General features: G+C 43.0%; 1 protein-coding gene across 1 annotated transcript in view; it reads right to left on the bottom strand.

Annotated features, from left to right (window-relative positions):
• nsmaf (neutral sphingomyelinase (N-SMase) activation associated factor) overlaps positions 1–19817 on the bottom strand; it is a 49130-nt gene extending 29313 nt beyond the window's left edge. Inside the window, exons 1-12 of the mRNA XM_079489943.1 lie at positions 19683–19817; positions 16653–16739; positions 13393–13471; positions 12897–12958; positions 12287–12323; positions 12126–12176; positions 11285–11356; positions 11033–11080; positions 8779–8831; positions 7323–7452; positions 6147–6218; positions 4502–4610 (exon numbers count right to left, since the gene is read on the bottom strand). Coding sequence (XP_079346069.1) covers positions 4502–4610; positions 6147–6218; positions 7323–7452; positions 8779–8831; positions 11033–11080; positions 11285–11356; positions 12126–12176; positions 12287–12323; positions 12897–12958; positions 13393–13471; positions 16653–16739; positions 19683–19720 — 838 coding nt within the window. The 5' untranslated portion in view covers positions 19721–19817. The remainder of the gene's footprint in view (positions 1–4501; positions 4611–6146; positions 6219–7322; positions 7453–8778; positions 8832–11032; positions 11081–11284; positions 11357–12125; positions 12177–12286; positions 12324–12896; positions 12959–13392; positions 13472–16652; positions 16740–19682) is intronic.
• Positions 19818–20795: the final 978 nt, after the last annotated feature.

Here is a 20795-nt window from a genome sequence, read left to right as displayed (position 1 = left end):
GTAGACACTGATGTGGCTGATTTATTATACATGGAAGTACGTGGGGAAAATGTACAAGCTTGTAGACCCACTGTTACTGTTTTCCAAACAGTGGGTTGTTGTGACCCATCATTGTCATGAGTAAATATTCCATTTTTTCAGCTTTCCTGTGAAAATAGTAAATCTACAATCTTACAACTTCTTCTAGCTTCTCGCCACGTTGTGAGCCATTTTATTAAGCTAAAACGTTTGGTAACAAACTAATGTATAGAACATTATTTCCAGCCAATAGTTTGAGGTCGAGCGGTGTTGTGTTGTGTTGCAATAAGTGGCGGTGGGCTGTTCTACGACACGTTTGATGTAAAAACTCCCTCTGTAATAACTATACACTACTATAATATAAGGACGACTTCACCCATTTTCAACCTGTCTTAATTTGTCCTCTCATGTATGTACTCATGATAAAATGGAACCATTTTTGTATACTCACTCTGAGGCCAATTTTCCACCGGGGTTGAACCGGTTCAGTTCTTTTTTCCCCACCTAATATTGAACCAGTTCAGAGCGTTTCCACTGACAATCAATTGGTTCAGAATCCAAATAGTTGGTTCGGAACTGGAACCAAAACATGGCCGCCGGTTCAGCGAAAAGCACCAAGTTTCCAAGAATGGAGAACAGAATAGAACATTTGAAATCTTATTTAAAAAGATCACACCCGTGTGAAGTAAGTGGTGCAACTCTGTGTGGGGGTCCCTGGGGGGGGGGGGGGGTATAGACCCACAGGAACGCACCCAGGGTTCCGGCCCGATTCCGGCGAGCCGCCCCACGTCCGAAACGGTTGAGAAATGACAGAGTTACCGTGTGGGGGTCCCTCTACTGTACTGTACTATACTGGCACACCCAAATCACCAGTTAATATGTGCGTGTGTGTTTGTGTGTTGTTGCGCACATGTGGTGAAAAACAACCATGCTGTTTTGCTGCTCAGACCCACCCAGCCACCCAGCCAGGCAGGCACCCACACATATACTCACTTAAGGAAGTGGTTGCACCACTTAAAAAGTACAAAAATAAAGCCTAATGATAATGGAACCATAGGCATGTGTCCGAAGTGTCCACAGTAGAGCCCTGCAACAGAGGCGGTATCCGGCGGTACGCACACCTTTACTATATCACATATATGGAGATATCCGTCAGTCCTTGTCCCTTTTATGGGCATACAGTATATGCTTACATTTCTTATTTTTTTCTTTTTTTTATCCCACAATTTTTTAACCCATTTTTCACCCCTGTGTCAATTATCTAATGTGATCATGGGCTCTACACACCCTCCGCCAGCCTAGTCCCCATATATGGGGGACATGGGGAGAGCAACGGACTTGAACTCATTTTTTTTATTTTTTGATATTTTTGGGGCCTTTATTGATAGATCACAGTATAGGTCGATAGGGAACGGGGAGAGAGATGGGGGCGAGACATGCGGCAACGTCCGCCGGGATCGGGACTTGAACACGCGACAGACCATGATTTGTTAGGGCCTGCCTGATGTCATGATGGCACTTCTTTTTTTTTGTGATCATGGGGGGCATTTGTATTGGTCCTCAGGTATGCATAGTAGAATGAAACAAAATCCCATTGTGACAGGGGACAAAATCCCAACATTTGCGACATATACCTTTTCTACGATAGAGGGTATCAATCATCATCGTACCCAGAAGTTATGCGGGAACGCCTAGTGAGTGGCAAAAAACGACTTTCCTTGCCTTGACAGCCCATACATCCAAACAGAGAAGTGCCATCTGATTGCATTAACCCATTTTGGGGCGGGAACCTTTTTTGGTGTTAGCATTATGTTATGCTTTAGCTATTGAAAAATAGCAGATCTACAAGCTCACAGCGTGCCACCGAGTGGCGCGCTACGAGCTTGTAGGTCTGTTATTTTTGAGAAATCGAAGAACGACTGACATAGAAACAGCTTTTTCAGAAAACTGTCAGGATGTAGAAGACATTTTTTTAGAATCTGATCTCAGGTCAAAATGGGTTAAGCGACCATTAAACTCACTTTGCCACTTTATGCATGCACATTCCCTCTATATAACCAGCAATGAGCTGGTGTACAAACACAGGTATAAACATCCTTGGTGGTTGATCATCCTCTTATCCTTTCTTCCGTGGGAACGCAGCCTTCGCCAGTTCATACACACAATATCCAGATCCCACGACGGCGAGAACCACCGTCGCCCTGTAAAGCAGTGCGTCCCCGGTCCCTCCTTTCAAATAGACGGGCAGTCCGTTGTCCTCCTGGAAGACCTTCTGTTTCTGGGGGACCTTGTTGTCGAGCTGGCGGCGGGCGCTGCCGGCGACGGTCCGCCGCGAAACCTGCCGGACGGTACGTAAGTGTCTGAACATCCTCACGACACACAGCGACGGCCGAGGTTCAGCGGAAAAGCTATACTGCCGCTTGGCTCTTCTGCCTCCTGCTTTTATAATGGCACGCTGAGGTGGAACGACACTTCCATGTTTGGCCGTAGCTGCAGTGGGAAGTCCTTATATGGTTATGGCGGATCATGGTGACAGGAGCTTTGATGATGTGGGTCGTCCACCTAATCCACAGTCAGGTGCCCAGTTGTCCAGGTGCCCAGTCGTCCAGGTGCCCACTCGTCCAGGTGCCCACTCGTCCAGGTGCCCACTCGTCCAGGTGCCCACTCATCCAGGTGCCCTAGTTGTACAGGTTCCCTAATGTCCCTACTAGTGCCCAGTTGGTTTTGGTGCCCACCTGTCCAGTTGCCCACTCGTTCAGGTGCCCAGTTGTCCAGGTGCCCACATATCCCTATCCCTAAGTCCATAAACCAAATGTCGAGATTGTGTAAAGTAGCTAACGCCCCTCAAAAATCACACCCGTGTGAAGTGAGGGGCGCTCTTATCATCGTACAACATCATGACAACATGTCTATTTGCCAACAACAATGTCAACAATAGACAACAATGTCTATTTACACTATGACGTAAATTCTCCATTAATTGCCAATGGGAATTTAATGTTTGTGTAAGACAAAAATAGACACTATAAGTCGGTTTGCTCGACACATATGTGACCAGATTTGACTGAGGGGCTGCCATTGGATATTTTTGAATTTTTGTTTTGTCACGTCATTCAAATTGACATATTGGTTGTTCAGTTTGACCCACCAGTTTTTGAGATATGGCTTATAGAGTAATGTCTTGCAGAAAACAGGCTCGAAAGGTTCACTTCTGTGGACTCTAGCATTACACCTAGCTACATGTTTAAGCATTTATTTCATATTTACATGTCGATTTCAGCTCCGACACTTATTTCAGACATGCTCTAGTATGTGAAGAGTCTGCCTGTGCTATTAACTCATTTTGGATACTTTTTTTTTTCCTCCTCTGGTGAAAAGCCGGTCACATATGACGTGTGTATGTGTAGGACAAAAATAGATGATTTGCTCAGACACATACATCCATCCATCCATCCATCCATCCATCCATCTTCAACCGCTAGACCCGTAGTCGGGTCGCGGGGGCAACAGCTCCACCAGAGTGCTCCAGACTTCCCTCTCCAGAGCAACATTAGTGACTTCCTCCTGGGGGATTCCGAGACGTTCCAAGGCCAGTGAGTCGATGTGTTTCCTCCAACTGCGCCTTGGTCTGCCCCGGGGTCTCCTCCCAGTGGGACGTGCGTCAAGGACCTCCCTAGGGAGGCGCCCGAGAGGCATCCTAACCAGATGCCCGAACCACCTCAGCTGGCTCCTTTCCAGGCGAAGGAGCAGCGGACAGACACATACAGTACGACGTAAATTCTCCGTTCATGGTCAATGGGAATTCAATGTTTGTGTAAGACGAAAAATTACACAAACAGCTGAATATAGGAGGGGCAAAAATGCAGTCTGTACAGTAAATATAACATTGGAAAGCATGGCATGTAGTCTATATACTGATACATTTCTGCGTAGTGTGGAGGGGGCTTGTAATGTGGACCTGTATGGCAGTGTTGTTTTTGGCAGCAAATTTTAGATTTTAGTTTTAGTCATAGTCTCTTGAATAGTTTGTTTAGTTTTAGTCACATTTTAGTCACCTGGAATGTTTTAGTGTTAGTCTACTTTTAGTCGACTAAATATCATAAGATTTTAGTCGACTAAAAATGTATTTTGGCGGGCCTTGATGCCGTAATGTCGTAATGGCTGATTTTACACTTTAGACGCTTGCCGATCTACAAGCTCACAACGCGTCTAGTTTCTATTTGTTGACGAAATTGTCAATAACTTTAGTTTTAGTCATCATAGCTTAGTTTTCATGTAGTTTCCATTTAGTTTTCCTCGAGTAGTCGACGAACATTTTTCGTTTTAGTATATTAGTCGACGAAATCAACACTGCCGCTGTGTGGGTGCGGTAGGCCGCGGGCAGAGTGCCGGCGCGCCTTCCTCAACATCAGTGTGGCAGGAGTTTAGGTTGGAAAATGGGTGAAGTTGTCCTTTTCAACAATACTACTGTCATTGTACTGACCCAGGAACGTGGCGATGTAGTAGTAAATCTCATCTCGGTCTGCACTGTTGTAAAACTTCAGGTAGATGTCAGAGCGGGAGTCGTTCTCCGTGCAGAACACCTCAAGGCCCTGGATAATACACATGCGCGCACACACACACACACACACACACACACACACACACACACACACACACACACACACACACACACACACACACACACACACACACACACACACACACACACACACACACACACACACACACACACACACACACACACACACACACACACACACACACACACACAATGAGTGTGTATCCTTGAGTTTGAGAACCACTGCTGTAGATTAACTATTCTTTGCCTAATGTTGGCATCTTATCCTTCTGGCCCCAAAACTGTGGAATGCACTCCCCGTTGCAATCAAAACTGCAGCATCACTCCCAATCTTCCGCCGTAGTCTGAAGACCCACCTTTTCAGACTCCATCATGGCCCATAGCACTTATCCTACCCCCTTAGATAGCACTTTTAGACTTAGATAGCATTTGAAACAGACTTATAGCATGTCATGTAGACAGCACAATAATTGCATTGTATGTAGCACATCATAGTACATATGTATAGCATAGGGCGACTGTGGCTCAAGAGGTAGAGCAGGTCGTCCAATGATCCATGGGTCGGCGGTTCGAATCCCGGCTCCTCCTGTCTACATGTCGAAGTGTCCTTTGGCAAGACACTGAACCCCAAATTGCTCCCGATGTGCTGGTTGGTACCTTGCATGGCTTCCGCCACCATCGGTGTGTGAATGTGTGTGTGTGAATGGGTGAATGTAATGCACAATCTATGTAAAGCGCCTTGGATAAAGGCGCTATATAAATGCACCATTTACCATTTAGTATAGTATATATGTATAGGTTATATAGTGTCATTATATAGATATGTTCTAGTTACGTTCTTAGCTTACGCATGTTTCATGATGAATGCATTTTATATAAATGCATTTTATATATGTGATGTATTCCCATGCTTTTGTTCTTGCCTAATGTAAATCGCTCTGGATTAAGAGCGTCTGCTAAATGCCTAAATTGTAAATTGTATCACATGCCTAGGATACGTAAAGGGACAATAGGGTTCATGGGCGCCACAACGTTTGTTCCATGAAAGTTCAAAGCAGTGTTGGAAACTGGAAAGGCCTTTTGTTGTATTCTGCAGCCGTCACTCACATGGCATGGGTCACCCAAGGGGCCAGTGAGGCGCTCCAACGTTGAAGCTCTGGGCCCTAGTGGTAAGAGGAAGGACTGCAGGCGGACCCGTGCACGGACACGTAGGACCATCACTCCCTACGTCACCCATACGTCACCCCCCGGACCTCAAATTTGAGGTCCGGAGGAGGTACTTCCGGCAGTCTTTTCCGGGTGCTTCAAAACGCCACTGAGCAACTTCATCGAAATGAATAGCTTGGGGGCGGGGCTAGTGCTCCAGTTCGGTCTCTATCCTTTATATACTCTATGGGGTCACCACATTGATTGCGTCTACTTCTACTTTAAAGTTCTCCCTAAAGAGGCATCTTTGTTTTTGTACATTTGATTGATTGATTGATTGATTGATTGATTGACAACAGGCTTTACATAGAAGTTTGAATGCGTCCGTCTACCGACTCACCAGCGGTCGGAGGCCGTGTCGTCGCTTGTAGATCCGCCTGACACTGTGCAGCCTGATTTGAATCACCTGCTCCTAAAACACAAACGGCGTTAGAAATAATAATAAAACAATTGCGACATGAACTAAAAAAAACAAAAACAAAACAAGAAATATTGTAGGTGAAATTGCTTTTTTGACGTGCCAATATCTGCCATTGAGCCCCATTGTGAATTTCTCAAATTTGAAAGCACTATATTTCTAAAACTATGAAACATATCAAAGATTTCTTTTCAGGCAAACATGTCCACCGTAAGATGAACCTATATAGGTTTGAATGGGGTTTCTAGGTGTAAGTATGTAGGACTAGTAGCATGCCAAAGTTTGTGCTATTGCCATTGAGAATGCATTGGGCGTTTAAATTAAATAACTCCGAAACTACAAATCATTTCAAAGTAAAAAGTTCCAGCATGTGTCTCCACAGTAAGCTGAATTATAAAAAGTGTGAATGGAGTTTCTACCTGTACATAGTCATATTTGTCAGGTGAAACAAACGCTGTCTCCATTGTGCATCTTTCCTGCTCTCCAGTTTTCTCATAACATTAGGCGCTGTTATCAGGCGCTCCGCTCCTCTGCGGCGTGTGGCTGTGTGCATACGGGTGTTGGGTGAAATCAGCCCTTCCGCGCTGCGTGTGTCATAGCTTAGGAGGCAGCCAATCATGACTAGGTCGCTGCTACACGATTGGCTGGCGGTGTATGGGTCAGACTCCCATTGGTTTAGGTGGCGTTTCAGAATATGGGGTCAAACTAAAAATGCATTTTGCCGGGGCATGATGGCGTCGTAATGCCCAATATTACACACAAGCATTAAATGACTCGTCTTTTAGTTCTACTGGATCTCTTCTCCACTAGTCCCTCCCTAACATTTTAGTCTAGTTGTTATTTGTTGACAGTATATTAAGTCATAGTTTTAGTCATCATAGCTTCGTTTTTTATATAGTGTTCATTTAGTTTTCGGCAGTGGAAAAAGGTAGTTGACAAACATTTTTCGTCATAGTTGTTCACTGGATAGCTGTTGAGAGGTTGGAAGTACAGTACAGTACAGTACAGTACAGTACAGTACAGTACAGTACAGTACAGTACAGTACAGTACAGTACAGTACAGTACAGTACAGTACAGTACAGTACAGTACAACTCACTGGGTAGCTGTTGAGAGGCTGGAAGTAGAGACTCTCGTCCGTTATGCAGATGTGACCGGGGTTGGACACCAGTGGCAGGACCATCTCCACCGTGCACTCCATGTGTGGCCTCTCTGCGACACTCTGAAAGCTTACAACAGCAACAAGGACAAGCTGTTAGCAATCTGACACAATTAATGGAAAGCTTTTAAGTGCCAGGGGGTGGACACCAGTTTTGGTCCTGGGTGCCACTTTTCCCATTATAAATAAAAGAAAGAAAATGTAATTATAGTGTGCATGGCATGTGCATGTCATCACCTGCACACCAGATTAGAGGAATTTTCAAAACCATGGATAAAAAAATAAAAAAAAAAGAATATAAAAAACTAGATTCAGTCTTTTTTTGAATGTGTGCCCAAAATAGGGATGCCAGGGTTAACCCATTTTGACCTGAGATCAGATTCTAAAAATGTCTTCTACATCCTGACAGTTTTCTGAAAAAGCTATGTTTCTATGTCAGTGGTTCTTCGATTTAAAAAAAATAGCAGACCTACAAGCTCGAGCTTGTAGATCTGCTATTTTTCAATAGCTAAAGCATAACATAATGCTAACACCAAAATGGGGTTCCTGCCCAAAATGGGTTAAAAGAAATCAGCACAAAGTGGTGAATAGAAGACAATTTGCAACACATACATGAAGCCATTAATGCTGTATCACCATCATTTATCATATATAGACCATAATCATAACCAGTGGTGCTACATTAAGTGCATTTCCTGCACTGTACTTAAGTACAATTTTGAAGTATTTATACTTATTTGAGCATTTCCAATACTTTTACTTCTACTACACTATATCTTGGATCCAAATATTGTACTTTAACTCCACTACATATATTTGAAAACTTGAGTTACTAGTTACTTTGTAGATTTAGATTATTATTATTACAAAACATACATTAACCAGAGAAACTATGTTGCTATACAAAATGAAATGGCCGCGGACCCCCCATTTCAAAATATGTTGTTCCCAGGACATAATAGAATAACAGATCTACAAGCCCAGAGTGCGGCACTAAGTGACACGCTATGAGCTTTGTAGATCTGCTATTTTATAATAGCCAAAGTATAAAATAATGCTGGATGGTTAGCTCAAATCTAAAATGACACAGATTAGGTTATTTCCCGGTCTTAACCCATTTTGGGCGGGAACCCCTTTTGGTGTTAGCATTATGTTATGCTTTAGCTATTGAAAAATAGCAGATCTACAAGCTCATAGCGCGCCACCGAGTGGCGCGCTACGAGCTTGTAGGTCTGCTATTTTTGAAAAATTGAAGAACCACTGACATAGAAACATAGCTTTTTCAGAAAACTGTCAGGATGTAGAAGACATTTTTAGAATCTGATCTCAGGTCAAATCGCTATCACAACAGTATGACACGCATCCTTCCACACATTTCAGCTTCACATGAACATACTTGTTTTTGTCAAATGATGATCTTGCGAGTCGTGACTGTAAATTAGCTTCAATCTGGAAAGAGAGACGTGTAAAATTATATAGGGCAGTGGTTCGACATTTCCATGTCGAGGACCCCCATATTCATAAAAGTAGTCGGCCACTCGACACTCAACTGAAACAATGTTGTGCCCCTCAATGGTCGCCAAGGACTTATTTAACTTCTTTTTCATGATGTCCTGGAGCGCCAAGGACGTGTTTTTCGTGTTTTTTAACATGGGGGGAAAAAAAGATATATATATATATATAGATTTTTTTTTTTTTAAAAATAAAGAAATATAAAATAAAAAAAGATATATATGGTGGCGGTCTGGGACTTGTGGCGCCCCCTGGTGGCGGTGAATGAGTTAAGAGAATATTTGACAAGATTTGCCAAGAAAGATTTGCCCAGACCACCAGAGCTCATGGAAGGTCCATTCATCTAGCATGGGTTCCAGCCTGAATCGCTGCGTTCTGTGATTCTAAATTGTCACTCGCTACTCAGTCTGGACAGCTAGGCTGCTTGACTCAAATTTCATAACGTCGACTTGGTACGTAGCCACGTTGTTGCTGATACGTCATCAGCCAGCACTACTCTACTCTACTCTACTCTACTTTCTTGAAAAAAACAGTGCCGTTCAAGACTTGAGAGTAAAAACCTACAGTAAAAAAGTAAACGATTCAGTAGTCCACTCACTGTCAGATTCAGTATTACAAAAAAACTGAAGCTGTGTGGGGTTTGTTTAGTGAATGATAAGGGGGCATTGCAGGGCAACAGCAGTAGCTGTGTGGGGTGAGTTTAGTGAATGATAAGGGGACGTCGCAGGGCAACAGCAGTAGCTGTGTGGGGTGAGTTTAGTGAATGATAAGGGGGCATTGCAGGGCAACAGCAGTAGCTGTGTGGGGTGAGTTTAGTGAATGATAAGGGGACGTCGCAGGACAACAGCAGTAGCTGTGTGGAGTGAGTTTAGTGAATGATAAGGGGACGTTGCAGGACAACAGCAGTAGCTGTGTGGGGTGAGTTCAGTGAATGATAAGGGGACGTCGCAGGACAACAGCAGTAGCTGTGTGGGGTGAGTTTAGTGAATGATAAGGGGACGTCGCAGGGCAACAGCAGTAGCTGTGTGGGGTGAGTTTAGTGAATGATAAGGGGACGTCGCAGGGCAACAGCAGTAGCTGTGTGGGGTGAGTTTAGTGAATGATAAGGGGACGTTGCAGGACAACAGCAGTAGCTGTGTGGGGTGAGTTTAGTGAATGATAAGGGGACGTCGCAGGGCAACAGCAGTAGCTGTGTGGAGTGAGTTTATTGAATGATAAGGGGACGTCGCAGGGCAACAGCAGTAGCTGTGTGGGGTGAGTTTAGTGAATGATAAGGGGACGTCGCAGGGCAACAGCAGTAGCTGTGTGGGGTGAGTTTAGTGAATGATAAGGGGACGTCGCAGGACAACAGCAGTAGCTGTGTGGGGTGAGTTTAGTGAATGATAAGGGGACGTCGCAGGGCAACAGCAGTAGCTGTGTGGGGTGAGTTTAGTGAATGATAAGGGGACGTCGCAGGGCAACAGCAGTAGCTGTGTGGGGTGAGTTTAGTGAATGATAAGGGGACGTCGCAGGACAACAGCAGTAGCTGTGTGGGGTGAGTTTAGTGAATGATAAGGGGACGTCGCAGGGCAACAGCAGTAGCTGTGTGGGGTGAGTTTAGTGAATGATAAGGGGACGTCGCAGGGCAACAGCAGTAGCTGTGTGGGGTGAGTTTAGTGAATGATAAGGGGACGTCGCAGGACAACAGCAGTAGCTGTGTGGGGTGAGTTTAGTGAATGATGGAGACATGGAGGGCAACAACAGTAGTAGTTGTGCAGAGCGCATTTTTCCCCCAACCCGCACCACAGACCAATCAGAAGCCACAGGTCCATTTCACCGCGGGCATGTCCCGCCTACCTTGGAGAAAGGACACTAGGACAGACATGTAAGCGTCCACTTAGCTCCTCCTAACTATCAATCATTTAAGCTGGGGACACCCTGGATCCCCCCACGCCTGGACCCCACACTGAGAGAACCCCAGTGATCTTGGTACATAGAAATTGACTTATTGAAGATTCTGACTTTCAAATCATTACATCATTTTTGTTTTGATTGTATTGCTGTATTGTGCTTTCTGCTTTGGCAATGTAAACATATGTTTTCTCATGCCAATAAAGCCCTTTGAATTGAATTGAATTGAATTGATGTACATTACTCACCATGGCGGTCTGGTCTCCGAGCTTGTCCAGGCAGGATGCTCTGTGAAGCTGACATGACATATACACACAACCATGGCTATTATTAACGTTTTATGTATAATAAATAATAATAAATAAATGTTTTTTGACACAGAATCAAATGTTATATGGTCTTGATGATTCACCAGTTTGCCAGTTCAGTTAACATTTTTGCTATTGTTGCTATTTTGGGGATAGTTTCTCTCGGCGTAGAATTTGCGAATGTGAACGTACCTGTAGCAACGTTTGTACCACATCCTCGGTTTTATTCCAAACCTCCAGCTGAAAGACAACTTTGTGTTTCCCCTGGGGAAAGAACGGAGGGGTCATTCAATGCGTGTACACACCATTTTGGCCTGACCTCGAAATTAAATCTTCTAAATCCTCCAGTTTTCTGAAATAAATATTTTCATGATTTTTCAAAAATAGCAGACCTACAAGCTCGAGCTTGTAGATCTTCTATTTTTCAATAGCTAAACTATAACATAATACTTAAAACACCAAAAGGGGTTCCCGTCCAGAATGGGTTAAAAAAGGAATGAAGGTGTGTGTGTAAACGCTTGGAGGACTAGCTTACGAGACCATAAGAATAATTTATGTATTTGATGTTAGCAGTCGTTATTACGCCGTTTCCCAAACAGTGGGTCCATTTGGGAACATCTAAATAGCAGATCAACAAGCTCACAATTCATTGCCATGCGATGCGTTGTGAGCTTGTAGATCGGCTATTTTTGAGTGGTGCAACCACTCCAAGGAACAGCAATGTCCGTGTTAACCTATGTGTTGGTTCACCTATGTGTTGGTTCACCTATGTGACTATGAGTAGCAGTAGGGGCAAAAGTGGCGCTGTTGTGCCAGAAACAGAGAGAGAGAGATAGTGCTGCACTGTTGCCTGCTAATGACAGAGAGAGAGAGAGGGGGGAGGGCAGGGGGAGAGGGGAGTTGCACCACTCAGTTCACACAGGTGTGATTTTTTTTACTAGTTTGAGTCCCAGGGGAGACATCACATTTCTCTTTTGGGTCTCAGGCTAAAACGTTGGGCAATCACTGCACCACACAATAGACTGACACCTACCCTTTGATTTGTGTACGGTGCGATCACATTGCTTTCTTTGATGTGGTAAACCTGAAACCCAGAAGAATTTGGATATTTATTTACTACCAAAAAGAATGCACGAGCTAATTATGATTAAGACCAACAATCAAATCAAAATAGGTATACAGTAGGACACACACCTGCTCACATTGGATAGAGATCCTAGAAGGCTTGTTCCTAAGAGGAAGACATGGTTCAAAACACATTCAAATACAAAATATCCCAGTACTCCATTGCTGTGTACATTGTCGTCTCTGTCGGGTAGAACGCTCACCAAAACTGTTAGCATCGCATTCACAGTACTCCCTTGCTCTGTTAGTGTGTAGTGTTACTATTTAACCCATTTAAGGCCTGACGTTGACATTTAAAAAATAATTCTTCTAAATCCTGACAGTTTTCTGAAATAATGTGTTTCTATATCAGTGGTTCTCAATATTTCATGTCAAGGACCCCCAGAATTATCTGTATTTGGCCGCCGACCCCCATCTGAAAATATGTTGTTCCAGGGTCACCCCAGAAGCAACGATATGAGTAAAACGAATATATATTCAAAGATTTGCGCCACATTTTCACGATTTTTCAAAAAATATCAGATCTACAAGATCGTAGCGCGGCACTCGGTGCCGCGCTACGATAGATAGATCTGCTGTTTTTCAATAGCTAAAAGTATAACATAATGCTTAAAACACCAAAAGGGGTTTCCGCCCAGAATGGGTTAAGCAATGTACAATATAAAATGTATATACTCACTCATTGAAGGGGTTTCCCTTTTCCTCCACAAATTCAATCCTATTACAGTCTTTTAGAGGGATCTGAGGACACATAACATGGATATTTGAAAAGAGAGCCTGGTTTTACTAAGCAGAACAGAGCTTTTTGTATTTGTATGAATGCCATCACAGTGCAAGCAGAGATTATGCTTATGAACAGATGTTGGTATTCAACATGTCTCTAGCAACTTCATTTTGGTGTGCTAAAATAAAAAACCACACCTGTGTAAACTGAGTGGTGCAACTCCCCTCTCCCTCTGCCTCTCTCTCTCTCTCTGTAATTAGCACTAGGCAACAGTGCAACACTATCTCTCTCTCTCTGCTTCTGGCACAACAGCTCCACTTTTGCCCCTACTGGTACTCATAGCCACACACATAGTCACATAGGTTAACACGGACATTGCTGTTCCTTGGAGTGGTTGCACCACTTAAAAATAAAAACACATCAACAGCATAAACACGCTATGACAATATACCTTTAAAATTGGTTCTGAAAAATCTTCCGGGTCGAATATGATGGACTTGGAGCACACTTTGAACGAGCCTCTGACCTTCCTGTAAGCAAAACAAGTTGTTTACAGTTTACAAAACACAGCAAGGATGCAATTATTCATCTTTTATTTTACAGCGTAAAGTTAAGTGTGCTTGTGCTTATAACAGTCCTGACTAACTCCCAACAATGAAGCACGTTTAATCTGTCAAATGCCACCTGAATCGGTTAGTTGCATTGGACGAGCAAAGAATGAAGACGTCCGATAGGTTTAAATTAATATATAATTAATTTCTAATGTATTATGTTGTATAACTAACTGTAATAATCATGTCACCCTGGGGCTATTTCTAATGAGCCGTGTATGGCCCATTTGAACTTAAATAATTAAGTTAGACTACAATACTAATAATAATGTCCATTTGTGTCACATGGACATGACACAAATGGACTATGGATTATTATTAGTATTGTAGTCTAACTTAATTATTTATTATAGTCTTGCTGGTTTTAGGGATGGAAGTGTTTTAAATGGTAGGATTTATTTTAGCTTTTAGTCCTCTTGTCCTGTTTTACTGCTCACTTCTGTGGGGCTGACCTACGTACATTTCACTGCATTTTAAAGATAGGTATTTAAATATGTATGTGACAAATAAAGATTGATTGATTGATTGATTGATTGATTGAACTGCCATGCTCATGTCACGTTGACACAGAACACATATCTCTGTTGACAGAATGTTACTGAAATGTCCTAACAGCTAAAATATGTTTTAGGTGGCCTCATACTGGTTTTACCTCATACCTCATTGGTTCCTTTTTGTACACAACAGGGCGAAAAAGAGACCTTGGTCTCAATGGATTCCGCTGAAGTAAAGGTTTCAAATCAATCAAATCCAATAGGAAGGATAAGATGACCACTCACCAGCCGGACAATCAGATTCACATGTATTAATAGCAACACAGCTCTTATTATAGAAATGTCCTTGATGGTAACTATTGCCATCTTGTGTCTTGTCTTTAAGATTCATGACGCCTGGAAGACATTTATCAAACCACAATAGATGATAACGTGCATAAAGCACTGTGCATTTCACTGTGTAATTCAGAGAACTTCTGTACAGCTTCTGTACACCCACTCAGACAGCATGTGTAAAACCTCTTTGCCATTTTCTCTCAAATAGTGACATTTTATACAGTGGCGTATCCAGGAATTTCGTTTTGGGCAGGCTAGATATGTGTTAATTGTCGTCTCCCCGCGCACAATCGTAGCACTAAAGGTTTTCAAAGAGATATACCTGCCAGACGAGTAGGATACAAAGGCTGAAAGGCATGCATTTACATTCCAATGGGTGAGTGAGGGTCGCGCTCTACCGCAACGGCCAATCAGCTGTCCACTAATAGTTCTCAGGTCTTGTTTTTGTCCTCTTTTTTTCTCATTGTATAGATTTTGGCCAGGCCAGAAATGGATTTGGACAGGCGGACGCCTGCCCTTGCCTTATTGTAGATACGCCTCTGATTTTATATACCATCTGTGTCTTTCTTGCTGTCTTGGTTCACATTTTTTGTAAAAGTAAGTCTTTATTTTAGACACATCAGTCTTATATCAGTGGTTAAGGAACCTTTTCGGGCCATATCAGAAACACAATTCTGAATAAAAAATAACCGTAATGTCTTGTGTGATTATAGTCGTGTGGAATTAGTTTTGAGTGACGCGACAGATTGAGTTACACAGCACATGCTGACTGCTGTGACCCAGGGTTGCACTGTGCTTATCGCTGCTGTCGGCTTCAGGGAAGGCCTTTTGGCACGTCAGTAATTTTGGTGTGCGCCCTTCTCCTGCCTATTCAAGCGTGTGATCAGGGACATATTTTATGTCGTATTCATAACACCGGGGCTCCACCGGGCGCGTCAGCGTCGCGTCTCCGTCACCGTCAGGGAATGTTCCCTTTTTAATCAATGAAGGGTGGCTCCACTGCCTGCGTTGCGTTGCGTTGCGTGACTGCATTCAAATTGCCCCGGTTTGTTTTTTGACGCACACACGCGTGACGTGACACGCCCGGTGGAGCCCCGGCGTAACACGTGGCACAAGGACAACACAACGTCCAGCGATCGGATATCACTGCATACATGCAGCTCTGCGTTTTCAAAACAATGTAAGCCACCGAGAGGCGGTGACTTGCTGTGAGGCTTGATAAAATGATAAATGGTGCAATTATAGTTACTAGTTACTGCGCCTTTATCCAAGGCGCTTTACATAGATTGTGCATTACATTCACCCATTCACCCACCCATTCACACACCGATGGCAGAGAGGAAACCATGCAAGGCACCAACCTGCACATCGGGAGCAATTAGTGGTTCAGAGTCTTGGTCAAGGACACTTCAACACTAACTCTGGGGTAAATGGTGCATTTACATAGCGCCTTAATCCAAGGAGCTTTACATAGATTGTGCATTAAATACACCCATTCACACACACATTCATCCACCGATTGCAGTGGAAGCCATGCAAGGTACCAACCAGCACATCGGGAGCAATTTGGGGTTCAGTGTCTTGCCCAAGGACACTTCGACATGTAGACAGGAGGAGCCGGGATTCGAACCGCCGACCCATGGATCATTGGACGACCTGCTCTACCTCTTGAACCACAGTCGCCCCCAGTGCTGGGGGAGCCCACAGGGATCAAACTGTGAACCTCACAGTTCCCATCTGGCTGCTCTACCGGCCACTCTACCCCTGAGCCCCTTAGATACCAGTATCAAAATCTTTGTCGATACTGCCTCAAATTCTGACTATTAATGCATTTTTTTATGTATTCATATTCATATATCAGTGTTTCTCCAACCTTTTTGATTTGAAGGACCCCCCATAACTCTGAGAGTATCAGACCTGTAAGGGTCTGACAGCCTTAACCCATTTTGACCTGAGATCAGATTCTAAAAATGTCTTCTACATCCTGACACTAGTTTTCTGAAAAAGCTATGTTTCTACGTCAGTGGTTCTTCGATTTTTCAAAAATAGCAGACCTACAAGCTTGTAGCGCGCCACTCGGTGGCACGCTATGAGCTTGTAGATCTGCTAACACCAAAAGGGGTTCCCGCCCAAAATGGGTTAAATTACACACCGGTATCAGATCGGTGCTCATATCGACCGATACGCAGGTTCTAGCCGGTATCGGAATCGGTATAGGGAAGGAAAATAATTGTATGGTTAACATCTGTAATAAATGATGTGTCTCTTACCTGTCCTTCTGAGAGCTTCTAGTTATGAGCAGGGCGATGTGCTGCTCAAAATAATATTCCTCCAGATCCAGCAACAGCAGCGAAAATCTTGGGGGGGGGAGGGGGGAGACACAAACAGAAAACAGAGTACATGAAAATGGCATCATTCAGAACAGAATATACAGTAGATCCAGTGCCTGTTATCCAACAGAGGTTTAGTGACACAGGCTTATACAAACCACTTAACCCATTATGGTTGGCCGGAGACCTTCAGGGCTCTGTACAAGGATATATGCCGTTTTCTTTTTTTTGTTATATACGCGCGACAAAGTCGGGGGGCGTATTTACGTTGCCGCGGTCCCGTGAAATTGTCGTGCGCCTGCTCGTTATGTGCACATGCCCGCGACTGACTAGACCTGGATTCTGTTTAGCTTCTTTTTTTTTTTACGCTTGCGTTGTCATGCTCCTCGTGAGCAGACCTGTCATTGATCAAGGCGACAACATCTGCGTTAATCGATGCCCGTCTGAAAGTACCTTAAAGGAGAATTTCGGATTAGAAGGCTTTCTTACCTTTATTTGTAGTTGTTACGTCCCCACCAAAGAGGTCCAGGTGTTATTTTGTGCAAAAGTTCATTATTGGCTATTTCCCCTACCACAACCCTCAATGGGGGTTGGGTTTTTGTGCTAATTCGCCTATTTCCATTGAAATAAGTAGTAAAGTGTGCCGCTTGGGATACTATTTACATTATGAAGACAGGATATATACAAAACAAAATGATTTTAGAGCGATGGAAATAAGCGAATTAGCACAAAAACTCAATGCCCCATTCAATTGAATTTAATTGAATTGAGGGCTTATGGTAGGGGAAATAGCCAATAATGCGCTTTTGGACAAAATAACACCTGGACCTCTTTGGTGGGGACGTCACGCAACTACAAACGTCACGTAACTACAAATAAAGGTAAGAAAGCCTTCTAGTCTGAAATGCTCCTTTAACTCTAGTGTCTTGAAACAACTATTCACATTCATTCGATTTGATTTAATTGTCTCACAATGTACGTGGCGAAAGTGAAACCTATAATAGTGTGAACAGTCTTACTTCCCTACTAAAATCTCTAAAACTGTTCCTCATTTTGCTGTGGGGAGACCTCTGGGCCTTCCCCGGACTCTGCTGTGAAAACCACACTGCTCCATTTGATCATTTTTTATCTCAAAATATGCAAAAAATATGCAATAATCATCATCATCATCATCATCATCATCATCATCAGCGGCGTCAACTTTGGGAGTGCCTGAGGGCTTGGGCACTCACTGAAAAAATAATAAACCAAATAGCACCCACTGAGATTAAGGCTGAAGATCCCCTCCCCCTGGTCATTTTGTCACGTAGGCGCACACACCTTTACGGTGTTCACAGAACAGGTATTCAAATGCTAATACGGTGGCTTTGTTCCAGTGACCGCACGGTTCATTCACACTCCGTCTCCTGCAGCAACACAACACTAACACAGTCAGCGGAGAGGCTGCTGTCTGTGTCGGCCCGTCTGTAAAGAGCCATGACTTGAGACTTGACAAAAATGTAATTATTTACTGTTGATCATGCTGAAATGTTGAAAAAAGATGCTGAAACAATTTAATGTGTTCGTTAATTGTTGTGATTAACTGAAAGCGCGCACCACTGTATTTATTAGCAAACTGTAAATTATAAAGTACCAAAAAAATGTTTTTTCCCCCGCTGCGGCGGGGGGGGGGGGGCAGGGAGGTGGGGCCGGGGGGCACCCACTGCCGTTATAGGAACCTGCCGCCCCTGATCATCATCATCATAGTCTTGGCTGCTACAGTACATGACGAGGCAGCCAAGAATGTGGACTTTTTAATGTTTGTTTTAAGCATGCCCACCCGGGGCATCATGTGTGAGGCGGCCACACATGCAGATTTTTTTGGGGGCGTAGACAAACAAACAAAACAACTGAGGTTGCTTCTGTGTCATCGATTCCGCTGTCAAGCATTTCAACCTGTCACGGTGTCTCTTGTATGAAACCAAATAAGTTACAAGATGCATTTATATCGGCCACATGACATCTTGTGTTGTCATTTAGTGCCCTAAACTAAAATTCATATACTTGGCTGGCAAATTAATTACATCATAAGTACTTTAAAGCCATGCATTGGAGGGGCTAGCGCCCCTCAAAAACATATGGGGTACGTAATTAATAATGCATTCTAACGTGAACGATATTTGTGAAATTCCCACGTTGTCCCACAGTCCACGTACAAATGGAAGTTATGGAACCAAATGGACCCTGACCGGTCCTTTTGGTTCCATCACACATCATAAGACTGTGAGCATAATGCTTAAGCTCACTGAACTATGCAAAGCAGCATGCATCTTAATGATGCATATAATATGCAATAAGAACAATCAATCAATCAATGAATGGATGACAGTGTACTATAAATTTGCAGCAGTATATTCTGCAAACTGTCCTAATCCGATAAATCAAATAAAGTTACAGGTCTGTAACTCTTGAGAGTATACACATGGAAGCAAATGGACCCTCACAGATGTGTAACTCTCTCTGCATACAAATGGAACCAAATGGACCCTTACAGGTCTTCAACTCTGCGAGCGTACACATGGAACCAAATGGACCCTTACAGGTCTGTAACTGTCTCTGAGAGCGTACACATGGAACCAAATGGACCCTTACAGGTCTGCAACTCTGAGAGCGTACACATGGAACCTTGGCCTTACAGGTCTGTAACTCTGAGAGTGTACAAAATGGACCCATTTGGTCCATTTGGACCCAAATTCTCAGAGTTACATGGCGGTCCTTGAAATTAAAAAGTTATCATCTAAGGAATAAATAAATCATTTAATAGTTGTGCAGCTACGACTCGAGTTAGTAAAAAAAACAAGGAGTAGGTATAAACACTCGTTCTCTTCCCATCGCAAGACAGACAGTGTCGCTTGCTTGCAGACAAGACAAAATGATCATTCATCTAAGCTCATTAATTAATGTGGCGTCGGCCTTCAGGGACAAACAAACCTCTCTTTAGATCTCTCTCTGCTCCTCAGAAAGGCCATGGCGGTGCGTGTAGTGACAGATCCTGTCCTGCTTCTTCTCCATGAACCACTGACTGTCTGTAATGTATTGTATGTGCTGTTCACTGTTAGTATGTTGTTGTTCAGTTCTATCTTCACCAAGAAGAAGTAAACACGGAAACTTCTCTTACTGGACAGACACCACGTGACCCGGACCGTGTGGGCAGGGCCAGGGGGTGACGTCACACGTGAAACCTCAGTGACAATGGCTTCAAAATAAAACGGTAAAAAAAAACCTAAATGCCTTTTTATAGAATATGTTAAATTTGTATTATTATTTTTTTATTATTTTAATTTATTTATTTATGTTTTTATTTATTTTACAGATACATTATATCACTTCTATCGTGTCTGTCTGTCTGTCTGTCTGTCTGTCTGCCTGTCTGTCTATTCTATTCTATTCAATTCAATTCAATGTATTGGCATGAGAAAACATTATACTTTACATTGCCAAAGCAAAAGTGGAACTAAACATGTACAATTAAATAGGCATAAAGAAATGTGTGTAACATTGCATTGCAACATTACATTGCAACAATTACAATTAGTTTAGTGCATTTTAGTTTACACTAGATGAAGTATGAATGCTAAAGTTTAAACACCAAAGTACCGAAACAATGTAATTCATTAATAAACAATATCCTGAAATATCATTGGTATCATATTCACAGTCATAGGCCTACTCACCTTTTTATCATGCTGACCATTTAATTGCACAAAATAATGTCATCACTTTTTTGGAAATGAACTATAACATCTGTGGGTTACTATACTGATGAAGACAGCATCTTAGCATAACGATGAAGATATTGATGAAGAATTCTCGATGCGGCGAGTTGGTAAACCGGCGAGTTCTCCGGTATCCCTTTGGACGGAATGAATTTCTAATGAAAAAAATAATCTTTGTGTTACTGCCATCAATCAGATGCTATATTAAGTTGAGATACTCAATTTGAATTTAGCACAAACAATAGATATAAATGTAGCTAATATGTGCCAAATTTGGGACAGTAGGCCTAGGCTATTACAGTGATACGTCATTACTATACTAATACTA

The sequence above is a fragment of the Electrona antarctica genome (genome assembly GCF_951216825.1).
Source record: "Electrona antarctica genome assembly, chromosome: 20".
NCBI lineage: Eukaryota > Metazoa > Chordata > Actinopteri > Myctophiformes > Myctophidae > Electrona > Electrona antarctica.
Note: the sequence above shows the minus strand (reverse complement) of the source record. Positions and strands in the feature narration are given on the sequence as shown.